Below are 22274 nucleotides of genomic sequence, written 5' to 3' on the forward strand. Positions count from 1 at the left end.
TTATTTTTTATTATGAAAATGCGGAAATAATTGAATAAGGATTCGCCCTAGAGCACCGAATTTCAACAGGAAGAATCCTAGAGATAGTCCCAAGACTAGTGAAATTAATGGATATGCAATTATGCGTATGCCCCAAATCCAACTGAAATTTTGTTTGAATCCATACAAAGAATAAACATCACATACCTGTATTTCAATAATACGAGAGGATGTGGTATACTTGCGAGCCTCCGTCTCATTGTAGAAAATATCAGGTGGCGCCTGCTTCTCCGGCCTAGCAGACATGCTTACTCTTCTTCTCTGCATCAATCAATCAAAAGTGTGTTTACATCTTTACCTGTTCTCTATACTAAGAATACTTTATTGTATTTTTATTTCATTTTACTCTATTAAATAATATTCATAGTTCAATTTGAAAGTTTGCTTAAGTCGTGCAACACGGCAATTTTCTGTCAAATTGGGGATAATTTTGAGTGTAACGTTCACGAGTAATCATGCAATGTAGTTTATGTTTTATGTCAAAAAATCGAAAGAGATGCTAAAGAGACAACTCGCAACACTACCAAAAAAAAAAGAGACTGGTAAAAGCATTTACTTTGCTTATAGAAATATCATGTTAGTTCTTGTTCATTATATTCGACATAACAAATTATGCTAAATGACTTCTTTTAGGTTATCAGTTATATCGCTAAGTGCATGCTAAATAAGCCTCAAAAATTATCTTTCATGGCTTCAAAGCTATGCTGCCGAAACTGCAGAAAAACCCTGCGTACCCGGGTATGATTCGTCTCTGTGTCGGATTCGGGGACCAAACGCTTGTGAAATCGAGCAGATACTTTTGTTTCGGGGTGAATTTGTTTAGATTCGTCAAGGAGCGTACACAAGCGATTCAAACTCGTACGAGGTGTTCCCACAGCGATTCCAGTGGTGGACGAAAATTTCAGTGCATTTCATTTAACATTTTTACCACAAAACATGTGACAAAAAACCCTAAATGTCAGTATTTTTCACTGCATTTTCCCTAGCAGCAGCAGACGTGAAAGAAAAGGTTTTTTATCCTGACTCTGATAACGTTGTTAACCCCTTTCAAGTTGCATTCGCCTCTTGTTTTTATCGCTGTGAATTTTTAATTTTCGTTTAATAGAATTTAAGTTGCCTAGCTTTAATTTTAAGTTTTTTTATTATGTGGAGAGGTAATAGGTATATTTCAAAGTATTTATTTTTTTGTTTTTTAGTGTCAATGAAATTAAACTAGTATATTTAATTTTGAAAATATATGTAAAATATGTCCAGAGATATCTTGTTATAGAAGAGAAGTGGCGAGGGTTCTATTTTATTTGGATTAATAAAATAATACCTCCACAAAAGCTTAAACATGACATATTTCATGCATACATTTACCTGTCAAAATGCATGTCAAATTGTTTCAAAAATGGATTTTGTTTACGGACATTTTGATGTCATTGTAGATGTCTCTCGGTATAATTAAACTAGCATACCTATATTTTAAATAAGTAAAGTACGCCGAGAGGTATCATATTTAAAAATATTTAGCATTCATAAATAATAGTGAAGAGTTTATTGTAATAAAATTGACGTGAAATTGTTCAATAAATCACGTAGACTACTTGAAGGAAAATCCAAAATATAAATATTTAACATTTGATTTACAATTATCTACTTATATAAAAATATTAAATTTAATATTTTTTAAATGTTTATTGAAACCTAACTCTAATCATATATCTAATTCTAAGTCTAACCCTAACCTTAATCCTTATCTAATATTAAATCTAACCCCAATTGAGTCTAGACACTAACCCTATTTAAACCCTAATGTAACATTGATCCTAATGTTAATTCATCTAACCCTAATCCTATCTTTAATTCTAATTCTAAACCTAACCATAAACCTAATCTAACTTTAAATCTAACCGACCAATAACTTCAAATCTAACCCTCATTGATCCCTAATGCTAAACCTGTTTAAGCCCTAATATAACATTAACCCTAACCATAATTAATCTCTAACCTTAACCCTATTTAAACCTTAACCATATATTAACCCCAACTCAAATATTTTTCTTATATAACCATAATTTTACCTCACCCCTAATTGAGCCCTAGCCCTGACTCTTATTTAACCCTAATCTAACATTAACCCTAACCCTAACCTCACTAACCTAATATTAACCCTAATAAAATTTAAACCATAATCATAATTAAACTATAATCCTAACCTTATTTTAACCCTAACCCTAACTTGAAGATTTATCTTAAAACCCTAATTGAACCTCTTATTTCTAACTCTAATTCTAACCTTAACCATAATTTAACTATAACATCAAGTCTTTTTGAACCCTAACCATAATTTTACCCTAACCCTAACTAAATCCTAACTTAATTGAATCATAGTCCTAACTCTAACACTACTTAAATCCTAACCATAAATAAACTCTATTGATAACATTAATTGAATGTTAATCCTAATTTAAATGAATCCTAACTTTTAACACTTATTAAGCCACAACTCAAGTTGAACACTAACCTTAATCCATTGAAACCTCACCCTAGTTTAATCATAATCCAAATCCTCTCTAATTCTTATTCTAACCCTAACTTTAACCCTAGTTCAACATCGAATATAACCCTAATTTAACTCTAATGCTAACATAGTTTAAATCCTATATTGGCATTAATCATAACCCCAATTTAATCCTAACTCTAATTTTAGCTATAGCCCAAATTAAACCCCAACCATAACCCTAATTTAAGCCTTATCATAAATAAAATATTTTGCCCTTATTGAATCCTAATCTGACATTTACCTCAATCATAATTGAATCCTAACTTTAACCTTAACCCTAGTCCAATATTAACCTTAATTCTATTAAACCTTTATTTGTAATATAACCCTAACCCTAGTCTCAACCCTAAGTCAAATATTTCTTCTATAATCATCCTAATTGATACCTAATCCTATTTAACCCTATCCTAGCCTAACATTAACCCTAATACTAACCTTAATTATAATGACAATCCTTATTCTAGTTTTAATCTTAATCAAACCTGAACCTAAACCCTAATGCAACCTTAATGCTAATTGTAACCTTGATACCAAAGTTTATTCTATAAATTTAACAATAACCCTAACCTAACGATGTAAGGTATTAATTATAACAATTTTAACAAATGTATTGCTAACCATAACCCTAATTGAACCCTGACTGTAACCTTGACCCTAAATGAACCATCACACCAACCCCTAGCCTAAACTTGACCTTGACCCAAGATTTCTCCTAGAGCCTTAATCCTAACGCTAATAACTATGACACAAACTCTAATTAAACCTCAACCACAACCATAACCACAACCTTGACCTCAAGATCTATCTTAGAACCTTAACACTAAATAAAGACTAACCATAACCTTAATCAAAACCCCTAATTAAACCCTATCTCTAACTTAAACCCTAACCGTAATTTAACTCAAAACTCTAATCTTAACCCAACACATGAAGACTTAAAAATAATGAGGGTTGGAGTTAGTGTTAGGATTGGGGATATAACATTATGATTAAGGCCATAACTCTAATTTTATTTATCCTAACATTAACACTAACCCCAATTCTAATAGGTTAAATATGACCCTAATATTATTAACACTGATACTAACAAGGTAACCTAAATTAAAATCCAACCTTAATCTTAACTCCAACCTTAAGTAACGTTAATTTATTTTATTTAAAAAAAAAATCATTTTTCATTTATAGAAAGTTATTGAAGATAGCCATCAAACTTAAAATTTAAAATTGAATTGAAATTATATTTTATCAAATTATCTAAAATTAAAGATAATATCTCTATGAATGTTCCAATTTAATTAGAAAGTATAATTTTAAAGTTTAACAAAATCAGTTAATAATCTATTTTTATAGCATTATCATTAATTGAATAGTATAGTGAATAACTAACCAATGTCTCCTCAATGAAAAACTATTTTCTTTTGAAGAAAAACCAATTGTCTCTATAAAAAGTTATTAAAGGTAGCCATCAAACATAAAATTTAAAATTGAATTAAAAATATGTTCTTTTAGAATATCTAAAAAAATATATATAATATCTTTAGGCATGTTTCAATTAAATTAGATAGTATATTTTTTAAGTTCAAACAGCTTAGTTAATAATCTATAACTAACTTATGTGTTTTCAATGATTTTCTATTTTTTTAAAATAAAATTGATTGAGGTAGTATAATTTTGAAATTCAAAAAAATCTATTAATAATCTATTTTTTAGGCAACTAATATAAATTGAATGACATAATTTATAACTAACTAATGTGTACTCAATGAAAAATTAGTTTCCTCTATAGAAAGTTACTAAAGCAACCATCAAACATAAAATTTAAAACTAAATTAAAAATGTATTTTAAAAAAATATATAATATCTCTATGCATGTGATAATTAAATTAGATAGTATAATTTTGAAGTTAAACAAAATCAATTTACAATCTATTTTGAAAGATTTTTTTATAAATTGAATATTATAATGAATAACTAACTAAATTGTACTCAAACATAAAATTTAAACTTGTATAATTTTGAAGTTAAGAAAAATCAAATTTTCAATTTTAATTTCTATTAATTGAATAGTATAATGAATAACTAACTAATGCACGTAGTCAATGAAAATCTATTTTCTTTTAAACAAAAATAGTTTTCTTTAGAGATATTTATTAAAGATATCCATCAAACATAAAATTTAAAATTGAATTAAAGATGATATCTCTATGTATATCCTAATTAACTTAAATAGTAATTTTGTAGCTCAACAAAATCAATTAAAAAATTGTTTTTAAAATAATTTCTATTAATTGAATAGTACAATAAATAACTAACTAATATGTACTAGTAAAAAATTATTTTGTTTTGAGAAAAAAAAGATTTCTTTTTTAGAAATCTATAATGAAGTTATTAAAGGTGGCCATCAAATATAAAAATTAAATTGAATTAAATATATATTTTATTTAAAATTAAAGATAATATAAGTAACGATGAACCGATTGCAAACGGAGATGGCGTTCACGCGGGTCTGCGCAGGAGGCCGAGCTAGGGTTTCGTGGCCCTAGCTGCAGGCGGTGCTGGCGTGGGTTCGCGCAGGGGGGAAGTGCTGGGTATCGGGGGAAGACGAAGGAGGAAGGAGGTGCGAGGGATCGGTGGTGGCTATGGGGGTGATCGTTGAGAGGTGGGAGGGTTGTGCGAGGGTGGGGTTCTGCTGCTACAGCCGAAGCTTTCCCGGGGGTTTGGGGTTTGAGGTGGGTCGTTCCTTGGTGGTGCGGGTGAGGGGAGGGGCCTTGGGTGCTGAGCCCCGTGGGGAGACCTTGGGGTGTGGGCCCTCGACCGTATCCTTGGTTTTTTAAATTTTTGTGCGCCCCGATGGTGACTTTGGGTGGGGAAGCCTCGCAGACGGTTCCAGCTATGGATTTTCGTGCTGCAGTGGGCTCAAAACCCCCATTTTAGAATGTAAAGACATTTAACAATAACCTATTCTCTTCTGATTTGGGCTCTGGGAGTGCTGGTAGCTCACACATGGTGAAAATTAATGGTTGCTTGGAGAGATGCAGTGAGAGGTCGAAGTTGATCATCCCTCCGAAGATCATAGCTAATGACATTGAATACTTTTCAAATCACTCACTACACTGCAAGTTCTTGGGAATGAGGGTTTCATTGCAGTTTTTGGAAAACTGGGCGCAGCAGACATGGGCATCGGAAGGGGAAATGGAGATTATGCTGCTGGCAAATTACTATTTCATGGTTACGTTCAACTGCATGGAGGATCGCAATAGGGTCTTTGAAGGAGGTCTGTATTTTTACAACCAGGTGGGATTATTCATCAAACCTTGGCATGCGGGGTTTAATCCTTCAGAGGAGCTCCCAAATAGAGTTCCAGTGTGGGTTCGGTTACCACGTCTTCCAGTGGAATGCTGTCGAGGGGATGTGCTACGGATGCCTGCGGCTCTGCTTGGGAGGCCAGTGGGATCCTCGTCGCAAACTTTGGGGAGAAAGGTAATGACCTATGCACGTATCTATGTTGAAATAGATCTTAGTAAACCCTTGCCAGATGCTATAGATATGTGTGTAGGATCTTATTCATGGGTTCAACAACTTGATTACGAGACTTTACCATTTCGCTGCCGACTGTGTCATGAGTATGGTCATTTATAGCGTAAGTGCCCTAGATACAAACCGGTAGTGAGACAACCTCAATAGTCAAAACCGAGCCTTGATAGGGCTGAGAAAGGGAAAGTTGTCATGTCGGGTGTGGTAGAGGGTGTTGATGGTTTTGTCCCAGTTAAGACAAAGAACAGGAATAGAGGACAAAAGAGACCCTTACAGGAGAGACGTGAGGAGGATACCTTTAATAGATTTGAGGCCCTAGATGACCTGAGCCATCAAGAATTTAACCCAGGGTTTACCCCTCTAGATCAGGATGCATCGGGAGGGGTGTTGGAAAGTGTGATGGAGGAATCTTCCCGGGCCTTACTAGTGGTTGGAAGCCAGTAGATGGAGATGGAACAGACAGTTGGGGCTCAGTTGGGCCTGGCTCCTGTTATTGAGGGGAACTTAGCTGAGGGGGAGGGTTCTCTGATAGCTTCAAAATTGGAACTGGTTGGGGCTAAAAGTAATAAGTCAGTCGTTCACTTGGGTCTATATCAAAGAGATATTAAGAAAAGTGCTTCAGAGAAGAGCTCAAAGGTTGGCAGAAAGAAGGATTTGGAGAAGATCAAATTGATGGGTGAGAATTTGGTTGAGTCAGGGTCAGTGAAGACTTTAGACTTACACTTTTCCAACCCTCCTAAATGATTGTGCTCTCATGGAATGTAAGGGGCTTGAACAACGGGCCTAGACAAAAATTTGTTCGGGATATGATTAGGAATCACTCACCTGATGTCCTTTTCTTGCAAGAAACTAAACTTACTGTGGATAGTATGATGGGTCTCATACCAAAGCTGTGGGGGTGAGGCGAGTGTCAGTGTGTTGGGGCAGCTGGTTCCTCGAGAGGGGTGGCCTGTCTTTGGAACCCTTTAAGGTTCCACCCTATCTGGTGGGTTGCTTCTAGATCCTCTTTATCCGGGGTGCTGGCTAGTCTTGAGACTGGGGAATTCATCTTGTTTTCGAATAACTATGCTCCCACTAATTTTCAGGGTAAGCAAAGCTTATGGTCACATGTGTCAGGTATGCGAAGGTTGGCCCCTCTTCATCCTTGGATTATGGCAGGAGACTTCAATGCCATCCTGGAGTTGAGTGAAAAGAAGGGGGGCATAATGCGGTTGGAACCTTCTTCTTTCCTTTTCCAGGATAGTATTTCCTTGCTGTAGCTTGTTGACGTCAAGCTTAGCAATGGTTTGTTCACTTGGAATAACAGAAGGGTGGGAGAGAATTGGATTGTTGAATGATTGGATCATTTTCTGGTTTCATGTTTTTGGATCGGCGGGGGGTGGTCCACAAGTTTTGAGATTCTTGACCGGAGAGGGTCGGATCACGGGCCCATCAAGCTGGTTTCATCTTCGGCTCAGGTTGCCCATTCGCCTTCATTCAAATTCCAACTTATGTGGCTTTGAGACCCGTCGTTGTAGGTTCTTGTTGCAAACTGGTGGAGGAAAGGGAGACCGGCCTTTGGCACTACCATGTACTCTTTTGCCAAGTAGCTGCAATTTGTTAAGCTTCAGCTTAAACAGTGGAACCGTCAAGGTTTCGGGAACATTTTTCATGAGAAGAAAGTTGCTCAAGTTGTGCTGAATGAGATCACCAGTAAAATTAGGGAGCATGGGTTGTCTGAGGAACTGCTTAGAGAGGAAGACAGGGCTATCAAGGTGGTTGAGGAATGGGAGCTTCGGGAAGAAATATATTGGAAGCAAAGAGCTCATATTGACTGGCTAAAGGAGCGGGACAAGAACACTGCTTTCTTCTTCAACTCAATGAAAGCAAGAAGACATAGAAATTCCATTCCTGTACTGGTTAATGACAGAGGTGAGCAATGCTTATCCTTGCAGGAGATGTCGAGGGAGTCTCTCCAGTTTTTCCAGTCCCTCCTTAGGGAGGACTCTCAGGGGGAAACAGTGGAGGAGAATCAGGTTCTGGATTATATCCCTTCTCTTGTCTCAAGGGAGATGAATGAGCAGCTTTTGTGTCCTATTTTACTAGAAGAACTTGAGAGGATTGTATTCCACATGAGGAAAGGAAAGGCTTCTGGACCGGATGGGTTCCCGGTTGAGTTCTTTCAAGAGTTCTAGGATATAATTAAGCTGGATTTATTGGAAGTAGTCCAGGAGTCCCAAAGGAATAAACAAATGCTTAGGGCATTGAATGCGACATTCATTGCCCTAATCCCCAAGTGCGAAGGGGCCGATCAGTTAGGCCAGTTCCGCCCGATCTCCCTCTGCAATGTGATTTATAAGATCATCTCTAAGCTGATAGCGGATAGATTGAAGAAGTGCTTGGGGAAGGTTATTTCTGAGGAGCAGAGTGGGTTTGTGGAAGGGCACCAAATTCTAGATGGGGTGGTCATTGCTATGGAGACCATTCATTCTATGGCAACTTCCAAGGAAAAAGTTGTGTTTATCAAGCTGGATATGGCTAAGGTGTATGATAGAGTTTGGTGGTCCTTCCTTCAGAAGATCCTCAGGGCTTTTGGTTTTGCGGACAAATGGATCCAGTGGGTATTGAGTTGTGTTATGTCCACCTCTTTCTCTGTGCTCATCAATGGAGACCATACTGAGTTGTTTGGTGCTTCTAGGGGTCTCCGCTAGGGAGATCCTCTCTCCCCTTATTTATTCATTCTTCTTGCTGAGGGTCTGGGGAGGCTGATTAAGCATAATGTGGGTTGGGGTCTATTCAGGGTTGGAGATGGGGGAATGACTTGCAGTCGTAGTCTCACCTGCAGTTTGTGGATGATACAACCCTGATGGGGCTTGCTCGGATCAACGAAGCTTCGAATCTGCATAAGGTCCTGGATGTTTATCTTGCAGCATCTGGCCAGATGATCAATGAGGATAAATCTTCCATCCTCTTTTTTAACACTCCTGAGTCTATTCAGAGGAGGATTTCTCTTATCTTGAGATTCCAAATTGGCTTCCTGCCCCTAACGTATTTGGGTATTCCTATTTCTCTTGGCAAACCCCCTAGGGAGTCGTGGCAGGGGATCTTGGACAAATTTCACTCCAAGGTTGAACACTAGACTCATAGATGGTTATCCTTTGTGGGCAGGGTTCTTCTGATTCAGTCGGTTGTTCAGGCTTTGCCGACCTATCGATGTATGCTTCAAGTGGCTCCTAAGTAGTTCTTGAAGGGTTTGGACTCTTTGGCTAGGAAACTCTTGTGGGCTAGTAATCTCACCTCCTCCAAATGGAGTCTGGTCAATTGGGACCTGGTGCGTAGGCCGAAGTAGTCTAGGGGGCTCAGGTTAAGGCAGTCTATTCTTTTTGGGGAAGCACTTGTTGCTAAATTATACTGGAGGTGGTGTGTTGAGCAGGACTGAGGCTGGGCCAGGATTTTGGCCAACAAATATATGTAGAGGATTCCAATGGAGGAAATCCCTAGATATCCTCTTGAAGGAAAGGGCTCATCGATCTGGTACACTCTCAAGAGGGGGGCTTCTCTCATTAAGACAGGGTTGTTCTGGATCTGCAGAAGGGGGGAAGAGGTTCTTTTCTGGAATGATTCATGGGATGGATACCCTCCCATTCTTGATTAGTTTCCTAATCTTGGAAACCTAGGCCAGAGGTTCTTGGAAGTTGGATGGTCAAGGGTGAGTGACTTTAAGGCTATCTATAGGTGTGGTCGGCTGAAATTGGAGCGATGGAAGACTCCTAATGAATGGCCGGTGGTTGGGATGAAGGAAGAGTGTGCAGATTTGTAGGGCATTTGGCAAATAGACATTGTAGCTCCCTGAAGGGTAGGGATGGGCTTGCTTGGTCTCCAAATCCTAAGGGTGTTTTTTTTGTGGCTAGTGGTTACTGGGAATTGTTGAGTCAAAGACTGGAGGGAGGAGAAGTGAACTGGTGGAAACAGGTGTGGAATAATGCTTCTTGGTTGAAGTGTAACTGCTTTGCCTGGACTTTGGCTTGGAATAGATGTCTAACTTGGGACAATATCTGTAAGCGGGGATTCTCGGGGCCTTCTATCTGTGTTTTATGTGGTAACGGAGAGGAAGATTCCTCACACCTATTTTTCAGATGCCCCTTCTCTATGCTGATCTGGCACTATTGGTGGGGGTGTGGAAGCATCCTTGTGTCCATGCGGATTCTCTGGTGGAGTTTTGGAGCAGTTTGGGCAGACCTCCTATTTCGTCCTCCTTCCTCTAGAAGGTTTGGTATATTGGGCCCATTTTCATTCTGTGGCAGATTTGGCTTGAAAGGAATAAGAGGATCTTTCGGGAGGCCAAATTGTTTGTTCAACAAGTTTGGAATAGGATCATTGTTATGATTCAGGAGACAGTGGAAGCTAAATGTGAGGTGAATTTCTCATTGGGTAGAGATGAGGCGGATATTGTGAGTAGGCTTGGATTGTAGGAGTTGTCTCCTGACTTTGCTTCTGTCAGGAAAGGTAGAGGGGCTACGAGGAAGGTGCGAAGGGTTGGAAGGTGGACACCCCCTCAAGATGAGTATATCAAGATCAACACTGACAGCTCATCTAGGGGCAACCCAGGCCCTGCTGGTGTTGGGGGTGTTGGCAAGAATAGCAGGGGGGAGGTTGTTTTCCTCTTTTCGATGCATAAAGGCTATTAGTCTAATAATCTTATGGAGGGTTTTGCGATTCTTCATGCACTTGAGCGGGCTTTGGTGAGGGGTTTTAGGAAGGTGATTTGTGAATCAGATTCACAAATTATTGTTAACTTGTTGTCTGATCAGAAGGTGAGTGGGATACAGTGGCAGTTGGCAGGGATTGCTCAACAGATTCTTCAAATTAGCTCTTTAATGGAGCAGGTGTCCTTCATCCATATTCCCCATGAATGGAATGGTGTGGCGGACTATTTGGACAAGTGGGCATCGGAACATGATAAGGAGTGGAAAGTGGAAGGCTGGGAGCAACTCTCTGGGGATTACTGTCAGGAATTGCAGATGATTCTCACTAAGGACATGGGTGGCCTTGAAGCTGGTTGATTTGTGATTGGGCTGGTTGTCCTACTCGGGGGCCTCGGGGCTCTGATTCTTTTTGTAATGCTTATTTCTGATTCTCAATAAAGTTTTTACCCTTTTGCCAAAAAAAGAAGAAGATAATATAAGTAACATATACGGGACATCCAACTCTGTAATTTTGTGATTCAGCCGCAACTTGTGTATAATGCTCACATGATATGGCCCGTTGACCTTCCTTCCATGGTTGTTTTTGTCACTATGAGATCTATCTGCTAGTTGGTTGTGTGTTTTCCAGCCTAGTCTGCTAAATTTTGTAATGATATTTTATGATACTTAATACTATATATATATAAGTAACATTTATTCCAAATATGACATTTCCCCAAAATTGAACCCATATTTTTGAAAAAAAAAATCCTTTTTAGACTACAAGTAATTTATCCAATTTATTCATTGAGATTGTCCCCCACAATTCAATTAATAATATAAATGTATGCATAATTATTTAAGTTTAATTGATTAATATGCTCATTAATAATGATATTTATTTATTTCCTATTCAAATATCAAACTACAATAGATTTTTAAGTATTCCAAAGCCACAATTAAAAAATAGTCTTTTAAATTAAAATCAATAAAAATTACAAAATTTGGTTTAAGAGTAATTCACCACTTTCATTTCTACCTCTTCATATGCCCATTTCAGATCTAGTAATTCATACATTTTTGAACTCTAGCACATCAAAATCTTCAAATAAATATGACAAATTTACTGTTGAAGTATTCAATGAAGGAGAATTTGTTAGAACAAAACCCAACATGACTAATTTTCTTTACTCTGATGTGGCCCTGCCATAAAAAAAGTGACCAATTGATGGGCCAAATCGAACATCTTGCTTGAAAAAGCATTTCCCCTAAAATGAGTAAAAGAAGAGAAATGTTACCATCATGGATTGAATTATTTGATTTCTTCAAGGTCATGAAAGATGCTAAGGAGATTTGGAGGAGAAGCCACAAAATATTGATGATGTGCATCCAATGGTGGGGAAGGTTAGATTTTACCTAAAAAAAATTTAGACGTTATCCTAATTTACAATGTGCTATATATATAAATTTTTGTGATGACCAAATAGGAGAATTGAATTATGAAAATAAAAATCCAAATCTACAAGCTTTAAAGGAAAACAACCCTATCACATTAAAATGGAAAGTTGCCTAATATTACATGGATGATGTGCTATATATAAAGTTTTGAGATGGCCAAATAAAAGAATTGAAATATAAAAATAAAAATAAAAATCTTCAAGCTATAAAGGAAAACATCCATATCACATTAAAATAGAAAGTTGCTTAATATTACATAGATGGATGTCAATTTTAATCACCAAGAGTTTTTGTAGACTAATTTTTCTTCAATCCATTATGTGAGTATATATTTATGCATGTTCCAATTAAAATAGATAGTATGATTTTTTAAATTCAAAAAAATCAGTTAATTTAATCTATTTTTAAAGCAATTTCTATTAATTGAATAGTATAATGAAGAACTACCTAATGTGTACTCAATGATTTTTTTTTTCTTTTAAAGAAATATTAATTTCCTTTATAAAAGTTATTAAAGAAAGTCATGAAATATAAATTAAAAAATATATATTTTTAAATATATCTAAAAATGAAAGATAATCTCTCTATGCATGTTCCAATTAAATTAAACAATATAATTTTCAAGTTCAACAAAATTGGTTTCTTTAAAAAAAATTCTATTAATTTAATTGCATTCACTTATAAAGACGTCAAATTAAATACCTTTAAATTTTTTTAATTTACACATGTTTTAATCACATGGAGTTTTTATTAACATTTAATCCATTATGTGAGTTTAATAAAAGATCTTGAGATGATTTTTTTAAAATAAAAGGGTGAAAATTTAGAAACTTCTAAAGTCTCCATTCTTTATCTTTTTGTTTTATGATATGAAAAGAAAGCATGATTTTGATTAGTAATATTGTAAAACCAATTTTAAAACAAAATTTGAATTTAAATAATAGAGATAATATTTTTTTTAATTGACAAATTGGTTGATGGTCAAATGCACGTCAACTTAAATGACTTTTATTTTTATTGACGGGGAATCTTACATCTGTTTGCGAGCCTAATACGGCTCTCGGCGTAATAATTAAAATTTAATTATTAAATTAAATAATTTAAATTAAGTGAAGTCATTGTTATTTAAATTCGAGTTGACATATCATGAATTTAAGTTTGTTGATTTCATGGTTGGATATATTAAAAGAAATATTATAATTTTATTTTTAATACAATTTTTTTAAAAAAATCTAATTTAAATTTATGAATTATTTAAAAATTAAATAATATAACTTAAATAAATTAAATTAAATAATTTAAATGTTTGTTATTTAAATTTAAGTTGAAATATCAAGACTCTAAGTTTGTTGTTTTCATGGTTTGATACATTAAAAGGAATATCATAGTTTTATTTTTAATACAAAATTAAGAGAAAAAAAATAAGTTAATTAAAATTTAAGAATTATTTAAGAATTAAAAAATTAAATTAAATCATTTAAATTAATTAAATTAAATAGCTTGATTAAAATTAAATTAAATAACCTAAATGAAATAGCTTAGATATTTTAATATATCTATCTAAAATACGTCGAGAGATATCAATTTCAAGGTACCTTGCAACAATCCCCCCCTTGACACAAGCAAGGGGGTTTGAACCTATGACCCAAGCTCTAATACTACTTGTTAAAATTATGGTTGTTGTTGCACCAAAAAATCAACCTATTAATGCTTGATACAACCACTAGACTTACAGAATCCACAGGAGGTGGTTAAGCCAATGTTAAAAGTTGCAACTCCGATTGGTGCTAGTAATAATAGGGGAGAACGTTGTGGTGTTGATGCATCATTAAGAGATTGATGAACAACATGAATTACGTATGATTTACCTATGGGTGAACTCACAATGTTGGTTCCCACTTTTTCATACATCTTGATTTTTGCTGAAATCATACATTTTTTAGAAAATATAATGATTTAAGCTTTAAGAGGTCCCATTTGAAGTAGTTAATTGAAGAGAGTTAGATCAAATGCTCTTATATCAAAATTTCTTGGATAGAACCTCTCTACTTCTAAATCATACTTGCAATGGAGTCTCCTTTGCATCTATCAAATGCTGATAAAAAATGAATTTTACATTAGCTTTTGGGGGGTCAAATGAATTCATTTAAAAAAATTATTTTTTAAAGTATTTATCCCTTATTATAAGCTTTCCAAATAGTATATTTTTTTATATATTTAATTTCATTTATATATTTTTATTTTATTTCTTATGAATGTAGGGTTTTCACCGAACATGAACTTCTTTGTTCAATGCTAATGGAAAAATAGTAAACGTCACCCAAAAAATTCTTAAAAATATTTACGCACTAGGTATTGAAGTCCTCTTTCCAACAAAAAAAAATGATTTTCGTTACATGTACAACAAGTTATGTAATCTCAAATGAACATATGTCAAAATTACATTTAACTCGACTTCAAATCTTAATAAAATATAAAATATTGAAGATAATGTTACAAAACCAATTGAAAACACTAGATATGGATGCTACAAAACCAAATTCGAAATAATCATGTTCATATCTATTATAGAAAAAAAAAACGTTATGCTAGTCTCACTCTTTAAAAATGTTGTTTTTTAAAAAAAACTAGTTTTCGAGGGAGATAGAAAAATGGAAGGAAATTGATTCCAAAAATTATCAAAAAAATATTTTTAGAATCTACATACAAAATGACACAAATCACTAGTTCACATCATCTACAAATTCCTTATGGTTTAGAAGTAATAGGTGTCTGAATCTGAATTTTTTTTTTTTTCTGAAAATGAATATTGCAGTGTCAAAGTTGGCAAAAAAGTGTAACCCACTATTGTGGGTTCACCCCTATACCAGTTGTTCCTTGAATTATTTTGATGATAAGTTTTTGAACTCTTTCAGTTTTTATTGCATACTTTGCAATATAATCCATTTCAACATGTCTTGAAAGAACTGGTTGTCAATCTACATTTGCTATCCATAACTAAAGTATGTTATGATTATGTGTGTTTACTCGATCATCATTTCTTTTAGGTTCATATACTTTATCTCTTGTGGTCAGGTCTTCAAATAATTTTTATCCATTCAAATGTAATGACCATAGTGCATTGTACCTACAAACAAAAAGTAAATTGTTAGCTTATATAAACATTTTAATTATTTCTTAGTATAAAATACTTAAATCTGTAAATATCTTACCTACAAACTAGTTTTCCTCTTTTTTACAAAGGTAAACACCCTCTTTACACATTGTATGGAGTTTAACACAATTGAGGAACTCTTCATAGTCATGTGCCAAGTCTATCTGGTTTAGTTGTTATGTATTTTGAAGGCATGGATGTTGTGTAAAATTTTGTAGGACATATGATGTTGTAAGGTGTGCACCCTTGGTCTCCTTGTGTTGTGTAGCGCAACGCTTAGGTTTGTGGGATGGCTTAACCATCTGCTATGGATTTTATAAGTCTAGTGGTTGCATCTAGCATTAATAGGTTGATCTTTTGGTCCAACAACCATACTTATAACAAGTAACTAGTATTAGAGTGTGGGTCATAGGTTCAAACCCCCTCGCTTGTGTTGGGGAGGGGGGGGGATTGTTGCAAAGAGTGTACCCTCGGTCTCCTTGTGTTGTCCAGCACAACGCTTGGGTTTATGACATGGCTTAACCACCTCCTTTGGATTCTATAAGTTTAGTGGTTCTATCAAGCATTAATAGGTTGATCATTTGGTGCAATGACCATCGTACTTCTAACATATAATTGATGATATAACATGTTTTATTTTTATTTATTTATTTTTTATCGATAAGGGGTACTTTTTCAGGTGTCGAACACTATTGCTTTTCAAATCCGCAAGCTCACCAGCCCAGCGAAAGTTCCAAGCCTGTGAGCATAGCGGCCCAATGGGGATTTGAACCTTGGTGGCAACATCACCAAGCAAGTGTTTTAATCGCTAAACTACATGGGTCACCCTGATATAACATGTTTTATTAATTGAAATACAAATTTTTAATTATAATATTTTTAAAATAAATATACAATTGTTAATTAATATGATACCTATATGTTTCATTGATGTGAATCTCCTTATGGATTCCATGCATGGACAATAGAATCAAAATATTTTTGAACATTTTTTATTTCATTATCATTTCTCCAATTAAGGTTGTCTATGTTAGGTGCTCCCTCTAACCATATGAATCTATGCACATGTGGTATTCCTCTATGTTTCCATTCATATCTTGACCAATAATCTTTCACCTTCATTTCCCTTTGAAGTATTTCATTTCGAAACATTATATATCGCAGGTGCATGTAATATGCCACAATATGTGGATAGTCAATAATATTTTGTCATCACCATTGTTGTGCTTCTTGCAGATTAGTTGATAGTGTCTCGGGCATTAATGCATGTAAATCTGGCCAATACATATCTATTACACTCAAAGTAAAGAAAATTGTTTGTGTTCCAATTTGATGCAAGAGGTAAGTTAATTCAACTTGACATTTTTCCCAATAAGACCTTGTACTCCTTAGTGTTGTACCAAAACACATCAAATGATCAACTAGATGCGAATGAGGGATATTTTTCATATGCTCTCGTAGCTCATTAATTGTGATTGGCATGTCTTACAAGCTCTTTTTGACAAACATTATAGATGAATGTTGTGCACGATGTCACATGATCATATTCATCATATAATATCTAAATTATGGGTGTCATCTAAAATGACTTATTCAAAATTATTTTCAAATAATTATTTTCTATACAATTCCGAGAATCAACATTCATTACTTATTGTACTCTATTATTTGGTGTATAACACACGGTCTATTGTAATAGAATTCATCTCTTTAGAACTAACCTCAACATTCTCATGAGATTGACATTGTCTTTGAACCGATTCACGTTTGTGCACTTGTTTTGTTGTATCTCTATCTCATTCAATTGATCTAAATGCATAGCTCTTTGCATTCTTCTTCTCGATATATATTTCTCATCTTGAGATGTTCATGTATGATTTGTTATCATCACAATTGCATGTTGTTTCATTTCTGCTTCAATCTCAATCTCTTCCATTTTCATATCTACCCTACATTTAACACGTCATTCTCTATTATTTTGGTTTTCATGATCTCTTTCTTCCCGTCTTTTTTATCAGTCATTTATTCATATAGTTGTCTCATATAATTTTGAGCATATTCTCTTTGTTGTTCTCTTCGTTGCTTTTCATTTTCAAGACTTCTTACTTGCTCTCTTTTGCATTATCCATTTGTTCACGTTGTTGTCTCATATAATTTCAAGCATATTCTCTTCGACGTTGTCTTCATTGCTCTTCAATTTCAAAGTTTATGCTTAGGCGAGGCACCCTACAAAATAAATGTATAAATAATTCTAAGGGTGCCTGTGTAGCTGAGTTGGTGTGAAGGTGAGTTGTGAGGTGTAGTGTCAAGCTAATGATCCCGGTGCTACACATCAACTTTGGTTCGATTCTCACTAGGATTACCACAAACCCTTTTAGGCCCATTCATGGGCCAAGACGGGATGATATGTCTTTAGGGACTACACATATGCATCTAAATTGTCAATGGATTCCACCATAAGAAGGGTGGATCAAGGTCAATTTTGACGAAGTGGCAAAAGGAAATACGGGAAAATCTGGTGCAGGGGTTGTGTTTTAGGATTCGAAGGGCAACATTGTTGCATGGGGTGCCAAACTATTGCAGAAGGGCACAAACAATGAGGCTGAGGTGAAAGCAACACTCTTGGCGGTTGAGTGGGGATTAAAATTAGGTTTCACAAGGTTGCATTTGGAAGGTGACTCATTGATCACAATAAATGCAATTATCAAGGGGGAAATGTAGGCTTGGTTGCTAAATAAGTATGTTCAGAAAATCAAAGGTGACTTGAGTTGTTTTAATGACTTCAAAGTCACTCATGTGTGTAGAGAAGGAAACAAGGTGGTTGATGTTTTATCTAAATGGGCTAGCTCATTTGAAGCAATACAAGAATATCAATTGGAAGATATATACAATCTGTTGAATGACGACATGGGTGAAGTCATAATGTCTATGGAAACCCCAATAATGGTGGAAGGACGAAATAATAGAAGAAGGAAAAGGTAATTGGCATGATTTAGAGGTGCCTTTAACGTCAAACAGTGTGGGCAGAATGGAAGGGAAAGCTCGAACAAAGTATTTATAGAAAAGCATTGATGATCCCATCCTATGGCGGTGGTATAGGACATTGGTGTCGGGCGTAGTGTATGGTATTGATTGTTTTATCAATTTTTGGTAGCTCTTCTTTTTCACTTTGGCATATTAGTTTCTCTAAGAGAGATTTGCAGAGAGTGGAGAAAACGTTCTCAGAGGTGACGGTGGAGAAAACGTTCTCAAAGGTGATGACGAAGAAAGCATTCTCAAAGGTGACAACATTGTAGCAGGAAGAACATGGAAGCAAGTTTCACCTTCATAACGGTGAAGAAATTAGTGTCGTTTGTGGGTAAATTATCGAACGGGCATATACAAAGCCTTTTCCTCTACAAGGATGAAAGACTCTGGGAGGCGGTTAAACTAATGTTGCGAGAAGATATTGTGTACATTAGTCACAGATACAATCCACTAATATGGAGGTCTACTCTTTAATTGTTGATTGGGGCTTAGAATTTGAAGATGTTGTAGACAAAGTAAAACAAGTGTTGAAGGAGTTAATTGTAGAAGTTTTTTTGGGAAACATGGACTCAATTTTTGAATGGGTTGTCCCAGGTGTTGGCATTGATACTTCGGAAGGGATGGAGGAACTTGTGAACCCCATTCCTTTTGTTTGCTGGCAAGAGGATGACTTAAAAGCAAGGTGCAAAGCTTCAACATGGTGTGGTTGGGAGGCATTTAATACATTTGCAGAGCTAATGCGGGTTGAAGAGGCTCTTAGGGCAGCGCATGAAGTGGCACGGGTGGAGATGGGTCATGAACTGAGATCGAGAGTGTGCACAGAGGAGGCGATGAGAATCCTAGCTAGGTTCAATGAGGAGCATGAAATGCTAGTTAGTAGCTTAGTTTATGATAACCCGTGTCTATTTTAGAAGTTTATAGATTTTGTCTATATTATTTTTTTATCATTGTTGAGCTGAAAATGTGCCCATTACACTGCTTCATTTCGTACTTTTTTTTTGTGGTGGTTACTGGGTTGCTACAAGGGTCTCATTATATTTAGATCTGGTAGGTGGCATGCTATGCAGATATTTGGGATGGAGGCTTTCCGAATTATGTACTTTTTTGATGAATTATATCAATAAAAACATTATTACCGACCAAAAAAATATATACATAAATAATTAAAATTAAATGTATCACTTGGCAAGAAATTCTTGCTAGGTATAGGTATATTTTGGATTATATTATAATTTAGTACAAATATGATAAAGATACTTAAAAACTAAATACTAAAACAAACCATTTATGATTCCAAATCACTTACTACTAAATTTATTCTTACTTATAAAATTAGCATGAATAATACAAACAAAAAGTTCATAAAGAGTGAATAAAATTGCTAATTAAAAACATATTAAAAAGAAATGAAATAAATTAGCAAGAAAGAAATATATTAGAATTTTGCCAGAAAAAAGTGGGAGTGGAACCCAAAACCTTTTGATAGTAAATCAAACATATGAATCCAATACATTGTGTGATCAACTACTTCTTTAAAGTAATAATTAAAATCATATTAAAAAGAAATACAAAAGAATTAGAAATGAAGTAATAGATTGGAAAACACATTAATTTTAGCAACCACGAGTAGAGCTAAACCTGCAACCTCTCAATTACATATCATATACACCAATCCATTGTACTATATATTTGTTTTGGTTGTTTAAATTAAATAATTATATTAGAATATATTTGACATAAGAAAACTAAGATTACATAAAAGCATATCTTTCATGAAATAAAATTATTTAACGAATTTAAATACACAAATAATAAATATAAAATTATAGACATGGATAGATAAATTTTATTTATTATTTACATTCTTTTCTAATTACTATTTTATTCACTATTTTTTTTTAACCAATGTGTTACCTAATAACTATTTAATTTATATTCTATACCTATTTATTTTTAACTTTCACTAATAATTATTTTATTTAATGTTTACATTCTATAAATAATGACTATTTATTTACTCTTTTTTTACCATTTTATTTATTACTTTTTTTAAACTTTTTTTTCACCATTTTATTTCATTCAAAAAAAAAACATCTTTTATGAAATAAAATTATTTAACAAACTTAGATACAAATATATATATATAAAATTATAGACATGGGTAGATAAATTTTATTTACTATATATTTACTAATAACTATTTTGTTTACTATTTACATTCTTTTCTAATTACTATTTTGTTCACTATTTTTTTATATATTGAAAAAATGCAAAAGTTACAATAGAAAGATAGTCAAAAGATTGTCAATGTAAACTACAATAAGCATAACAACAACTAAAAGTGCAGTAAAACAAAACAACAAATTTGTAACAATAGGTACAATACAATGACAACATAAAAGTTGGAACAACAAGAACATAATCAACATAGAAGCTAAAACAACAATAACATAATCTGCCAACAAAAACATTATCAATCCTTGTGAAAGGAAGACCTTAGGCCCGGTGTCATGATAACCTTCCTTGTATTGAGCAAATTTTTGACTTGAAGTTTTGATTTGTTGAATTTGGAATTCAATTCTTAAATTCCTCTCAGCCTCAACCCGTTGTTGAGAAAAAAGAGATGTCAGACAATAAAAAATCTCTGAGTAAAGCCCTAGAAAGACAACTTCCTAGTGAATACTTCGATTATTAAAAATAGTTTTACACTTGTATTTTCACATATGAAAAAATATAACATGTCTGACAACATCAACAATAGTATTAGTATAAAGCCCCATACCAAGAAGATCTTTCCAATTTAGTTTATGATTGAAAATTCTTGGTAGTCCTTAAAAAAGTATGTTGGACATTGTTTTTAAACAAACTGACATAACCAAAATACATGTCTTACATTCTCTTGCTTTTGACAGAAAAGGACAATTAACTATTTGGACCATCATATATTTCAATTTGTCTGCAATAGGCAGTTTGCAATGTAAAATCTTCCAAGCAATTAATTGAGCATCTGAATGGGCTTTTGATTTCCATATCTGTGCAGATAATTTAGACCAAAACTTTTCATTTAACCTACAACTTCATTTGGAATTCAATCAAAACTTTAAGGCCAAATTAGGAAGAAATTGCAAGTAAACCTTCTTTAGAGAAAAAAAAAAAGAGGAAAGGACAAGATGACATCCATAACCAATCTTTGTAAAAGTTGCAATGAATAGGGGTGCATAATTTCATAGTCAGCTCCAACGAAACCAAGAACTACACAAAAATCAAGAAAACCTTGTATTTATTGCTGAGATTGTATTGATCTTTAACAAAGTACAATGATAACCATGTCATAGTATGGAAATCCCAAGATCTCCAACATTACGAACACCTTTTTTAAAGAGGGCATAAGACTATTTTGGAAAGCATAAAGGGACTGATTCTGATAAAGAATGTACTTACTCCACCAAATAGATGAAGTGGAGGAACTAAATCCATGTTGAAGTGAGTTATTCCTCCATTTTAAAAGATGACAAGTATGTTGCCAAGCCCTCCAAATAGATTGGAGGAAAGGAGAGGCCTTAATTGAGAAAAAAGAGGCATGAAGGACTTTGTCTAACCATCCCACATGCTACCATTTGCCCTTACTAGAAGCAAGATTAATGCAGTTCTATATAAGAATATTTCATGGTTCATCCCCATGGAAAGCTCTAATAATCCATTTGGTAGCCAAACAAAACCCTAACGTTCTTGGATCTATGAGCCCCAAACCACCTTTGCATTTAGGTTGGATACAATGAGTCCATGAAGTGGATATAAAACCTTTGTTACCATCCCATTTAGCCCATAAATTGATGTATAATTTAAAAAA

General features: G+C 34.4%; 1 protein-coding gene across 1 annotated transcript in view; it reads right to left on the reverse strand.

Annotated features, from left to right (window-relative positions):
* LOC131036761 (18S rRNA (guanine-N(7))-methyltransferase RID2) overlaps positions 1-1081 on the reverse strand; it is a 68399-nt gene extending 67318 nt beyond the window's left edge. Inside the window, exons 1-2 of the mRNA XM_057968744.2 lie at positions 774-1081; positions 187-300 (exon numbers count right to left, since the gene is read on the reverse strand). Coding sequence (XP_057824727.1) covers positions 187-285 — 99 coding nt within the window. The 5' untranslated portion in view covers positions 286-300; positions 774-1081. The remainder of the gene's footprint in view (positions 1-186; positions 301-773) is intronic.
* Between the last annotated feature and the right edge of the window lie 21193 nt (positions 1082-22274).

This window comes from Cryptomeria japonica, chromosome 3 (genome assembly GCF_030272615.1).
Source record: "Cryptomeria japonica chromosome 3, Sugi_1.0, whole genome shotgun sequence".
Classification (NCBI taxonomy): Eukaryota; Viridiplantae; Streptophyta; class Pinopsida; order Cupressales; family Cupressaceae; genus Cryptomeria; species Cryptomeria japonica.